This window comes from Clupea harengus, chromosome 15 (assembly GCF_900700415.2).
Source record: "Clupea harengus chromosome 15, Ch_v2.0.2, whole genome shotgun sequence".
In the NCBI taxonomy this organism is placed as follows: Eukaryota; Metazoa; Chordata; class Actinopteri; order Clupeiformes; family Clupeidae; genus Clupea; species Clupea harengus.
The window spans coordinates 12,780,481-12,785,480 of NC_045166.1; the positions used below are offsets into that span (position 1 = coordinate 12,780,481).

Here is a 5,000-nt window from a genome sequence, read left to right on the forward strand (position 1 = left end):
TGTGTGTGTATATGTGTGCATGTACTTACGTTGACGGTGGTGCTGGAAGCTTCAGTCCAGTCGGACTCACTCTGGCTGAGTCTGCTGACGCGCTCAAACTCCTTCAGCTACAGAGAACAAGAGCTCAGAGTCTACACCAGCCCACACCCACACACACTCTGTCTCTCACACACACACTCAATACAGACACACACACTAGAATACACAACATGCTACGGACAGATACACACACACACACACACACACACACACACACACACACACACACACACACACACACACACACACACACACACCTTTTCTGCCTTGCTGCGGTATACAGTGCAACAGATAGAGGACACACATATACGCTTAATTTCAATTTAAAAACGAACAGACATAAGACAGACACACACACACAAACACACACACAGTCACCTTACCATGTAAAAACAAATGCACCACACACACACACACACACAAGATGGACACTACGAGAGGACAGAAGCACGACTGTCCACATAGGCTGTCTGTCACTGAGTTCTGAGTGTGTTTAGACAACCAATCAGGAGAGAGATGGGCAGAAAAGAATCAACTGCCAGCCAATCCCAACGAAATCCCTTCATTACCCTCAGAATCAGCCTTGTGGAGAGGGAGAGACAGACAGAACCCTCCGGAACCTTCCATTTGGACCCAACCAGTCACATGCACCAAAGAAATCACCCAATAGAGAGAGAGAGAGGGAGAGAGAGAGGGGGAGAGAAGTAGAGACAGGGATAAAGAAGAAGAGAGAGGAGGAGAGGAGAAACACAAAGACAGACACAGAGAAAGTAAGAAGTGATAGTGGACAGAGAGGGAGAGGGAGAGAGAGAGAGAGAGAGAGAGAGAGAGAGAGAGAGAGAGAGAGAGAGAGAGAGAGAGAGAGAGAGAGAGAGAGAGAGAGCTCTACCTTGCCACCAGTGAGACGGTATCTAGTATAACCACTCTACACCTGAGTGAGTTAGGATGTGTGTGTCTTTCACAAAGCTGTTAGTCTGGGTGAATAGAGTTAGTAGGCATGATTTGGGTTTGAGACAAACAAAGGACGGAGGCCAGGTAGATGTGTGTGTGTGTGTGTGTGTGTGAGAGAGTGTGATTGTGATATAAAGTTGTGAGTGTGTGGATACCAGTGTATATATGAGTGTATATGAGTGTGTGTGTGTGAGAGAGAGTGTGTGAGTGTGATATATATTTGTGAGTGTGCGCATATCTGTGTATACGTGTGTGTGTGTGTGTGTGTGTGTGTGTGTGTGTGTGTGTGTGTGTGTGTGTGTTTACCCGTGCGAGAGCCTCCTCCACAGTGATCATCCTCTCCTTCACCATCATCATCAGCTGAATGCGCTCTTCGTCACTCATGGTGATCTCACTGGCAACATAGCCGATGTCCTCTCCTACACACACACACACACACACACACACACACACACACACACACACTGTAACTGTAAGTAAAGACAAAATACTAAATCTATAAAATACAAACAAAAAAACTGAAACTGAAAACCTGGGGGCTGAAATCGAAATGTAAAGCAACATTATGCAACAATTTGCCACTTTTTTAGGTCATATTTGTATGATCAATTGCTTTTTAAGAGCAACTAATTGTGTTGCCTATATGGTCATGTGAAGGACAGACACACAGACACACATCTGTCACTCACACTAGCCACCCAGGTGGCTAACCTGTTTTAGACCAGCACTCCATACTTTGGTTTAAACCAGCATGCCTACAGGATTATGTCAGGTCAGGACCTCCCTTTGTCTAATGTGTGTCTGGTGATCCCATTTTGATTCTTTTTAGTTGTGTTGCGTTTACAAGGCTAATGTTGCACTGGCTACTCTCTGGCCACTCCTGGGCTGACAGATGCACAGAAAGAAATAAGACACCAAACATCATATAAACACTTACCTGTGTGTGTGTGTGTGTGTGTGTGTGTGTGTGTTATTTATGTGTTTTGTGTGTGTGTGTGTGTGTGTGTGTGTGTGTGTGTGTGTGTGTGTGTTTGAGGTGAGGTAGTACCTTTGGAAGTCTGTCTTGAGACTGTTTTCGGAGACTTCCGGAAGTTTTGCCAGAAGGATTTATTTTTCTTCTTTCCATCCCATTTCCCTGCAGACACATACCATCACACACACTCAGCATCACCTAATGTACATAAACGGTGTGTGCTTTCTCAAGTATGTGTTGTGTGTGTGTGTGTGTGTCTGATTGAAGGGGTGGGGTGGGGTGGGATGTGTAACTGTGGTTGTAGTACACTTGGGAGAATACTTACCTCCACAGCCATCTTCTGAACTGGACCTGTGAAGTGGTACCCTGAGAGAGAGAGAGAGAGAGAGAGAGAGAGAGAGAGGCGGAGGGTGTTATGGAAATACATAAACGGCCCTTCTGTTCTTGCTCCATACATTGATACTTTCCAATTATTCACAACTGTGTTGTCCCCTACGAATAGAATACCAATACTTTCGAAATCAGTCCAAGTCATTTGACAAAATAAAACATTTTAGTAACACAAAATAAAAACAAACATTCTAGTAAAAAAAAGCCTCTCCCATCCGCCAAATATCCTGTCCTAATTGATTCAATAAAAATGTGATTAAAATAAAATGTTTATTTTGTGCCTGCCGATTGTCACACTTCCATCGGGGCGCAGTAAGAAGGTTTGACCAGCAGAGGTCACTGAAAGGTCACACATACTAAAGCCCAACTCCTGTTTAAACACACTATCTCTCTCTATCTCTCACACACACACACACACACGGAAATACAAACTTGTATGCTCACACATTTACAAAACACACCCTTACACACACACAAACACAAGCATACACACACAACTTGGTCGACAATTACACACAAGCCCTCTGCAGAATAATGACGATAAGTGTTTCCCAAAACACACACAAGAGAGCACAATCTGTATTATATATAACAGTTTTCACCGTATCATAATCACAGAACCATCACACGCTAACACACACACACGCTCACACATAGGATAGAAATATGAAGTGCAGAAAATCAACAGAATGACTAGGAAGTGCTCTGGTAGGAAAGTGTCCTTTGTGAGTGTCCTTTGACAGCTTGAGCAGATTTGTACATGCTGGTGTTATTGGGGTAATCTGACATTCACACATGACAAATAATGCTTTAATAATAATACTAAAACAACCCACTGCCCCCCCCCCCTCTCTCCGTGTGTGTGTGTGTGTTCATTTGTGTTGGAGAGAGAGAGAGGCACACATATATATATATAGATATATATATATATAGAGAGAGAGAGGGGGGCACATAAATAGAGATGTAGACTGGCAGAAAGTGAAAAAGATAAGCTTGCTAAGCCTTGACAAACTTTTAATGCTTTTAAAAAGACAGTGTTGCTATGGTAACATAATGATATGATAATTGAGTGGGGGCCTCTTAGTCACACACACAATGTGGGGGTGGATACATCGTTAAGTGTGCTCCATACTAATAGCCCCCATTCAGAAAAGCTGCTAAACGAATGACGTACGTTAGCCTCACTACGAGTCTTCTGTGAATGACTGCATAGTGTATGCACCTTAGTGTGTATGCCAGGGAGATAGAAAGACAGAAAAGAAAGACAGAGAAGACTGTGAGAGAATGTAAGAGTGAACAAGAGAGTTAGAGAGAGAGAGAGAGAGAGGTTAGAGTGTGAACGAGAGAGTTAGAGAGAGAGAGAGAAAGAAAGAATGTAAGAGTGTGAATGAGAGAGTTAGAGAGAGAGAGAGAGAGAGAGAGAGAGAGAGAGAGAAAGAAGGTTAGAGTGTGAACGAGAGAGTTAGAGAAATGTTAACCTAAAATCAAACATTTAATCTGGACTTGAAAGGCATATTTAGTTTTAGGATTGACTGGTGCATGAAGTCAAACCTTATTAAATCGTGAACCCTGCATCTCCAGCTTGTATCCACTGCTCAGGACGTGGTTGGGGTTAGCAACGATGTTATTGACCAGCCATAATATGTTACTGCGGTTGGCTGATTCATAGAATTTTTCGAGGGTTTAGCCTACAATCTTTGAGCAGATTCTCATCTGGGGGAACAGTTTTGACTTTAAAGTCGTGAACAAACACTTGTACCATATTACAATACTGTAGAACAAAAATTGGTCTACCCCAAAAGACTTTCTTAAATTCTTTGCTTTGTCCTTTTGTCTTTCCAGGATAACGGATGATCTGTCATTGCACCCAAATATTCATATAATAAAACCTGCTTGTCTCAGAGTGGATATCAATAGGAAGCGTCAGAGTGTGTCTGTGTGTGTGTGTGTGTGTGTGTGTGTGTGTGTGTGTGTGTGTGTGTGTGTGTCCATGTGCTTCATGTACTGCGGCTTAGGTCTCCCTGATGCCCAACGAGGAAGTTCACTTACTTCCTGTGTGAAAATTCTGTCCTATAGTGCACCTGGTGTGAGTGGATGGGAATGGGTGACTGGCCAGCTGACTTCACACACACACACACACTCACACGTGCACACACACACACCTTCACATAAACACATAGTGACCTCTAGTAAAGGTCATGGCTTTAACATGTGAAGGGGAAATCCTCATCAGGCAGACCAGGATCAGTGGACAGACACACACACACACACACACACACACACACACACACACACACACACAGACACAGACACACACACACACACACACACAGACACACACACACACATGGCCTAATTAGATGGAAATCAGTATCTGAGCAGCCCTGCAAGGTGTTGACAGTTTAAGTGGTGTGAGTCTTCCTTTTGGATGTGTGTGTGTGTGTGTTGGGGATGTGGACTGGGGTCAAGATAGACCCCAAACATCCCTAACCTCAGAGTGATAAACCTGCATACACACACGCAAGTACGCACGCACGCGCACACACATACACAGAGAGCCTGTTCTGTCAAACGTGAGAACTACTTTCCAGCTTTTGAGGGAAAATCTGAAAGTGATACATACCAAAGATATCATGTACATGTGAGA

At 43.6% G+C, this 5,000-nt stretch overlaps 1 protein-coding gene across 8 annotated transcripts in view; it reads right to left on the minus strand.

Moving 5' to 3' along the window:
• The window catches only part of sash1a (SAM and SH3 domain containing 1a), a 188,082-nt gene that overhangs the window by 19,646 nt on the left and 163,436 nt on the right, over positions 1 to 5,000 (minus strand). For 7 of the 8 annotated variants that reach the window (XR_004165296.2, XM_031582000.2, XM_031581999.2 and 4 more), the window contains exons 5-8: positions 2,289 to 2,329; positions 2,039 to 2,125; positions 1,297 to 1,409; positions 30 to 107 (exon numbers count right to left, since the gene is read on the minus strand). Coding sequence is in view for 7 of the 8 variants with exons in the window: in XM_031582000.2 (XP_031437860.1) it covers positions 30 to 107; positions 1,297 to 1,409; positions 2,039 to 2,125; positions 2,289 to 2,329 (319 nt within the window). In the remaining variant the exon portion in view is untranslated. The remainder of the gene's footprint in view (positions 1 to 29; positions 108 to 1,296; positions 1,410 to 2,038; positions 2,126 to 2,288; positions 2,330 to 5,000) is intronic. The other variant, XM_031582001.2, reaches the window with a different exon arrangement.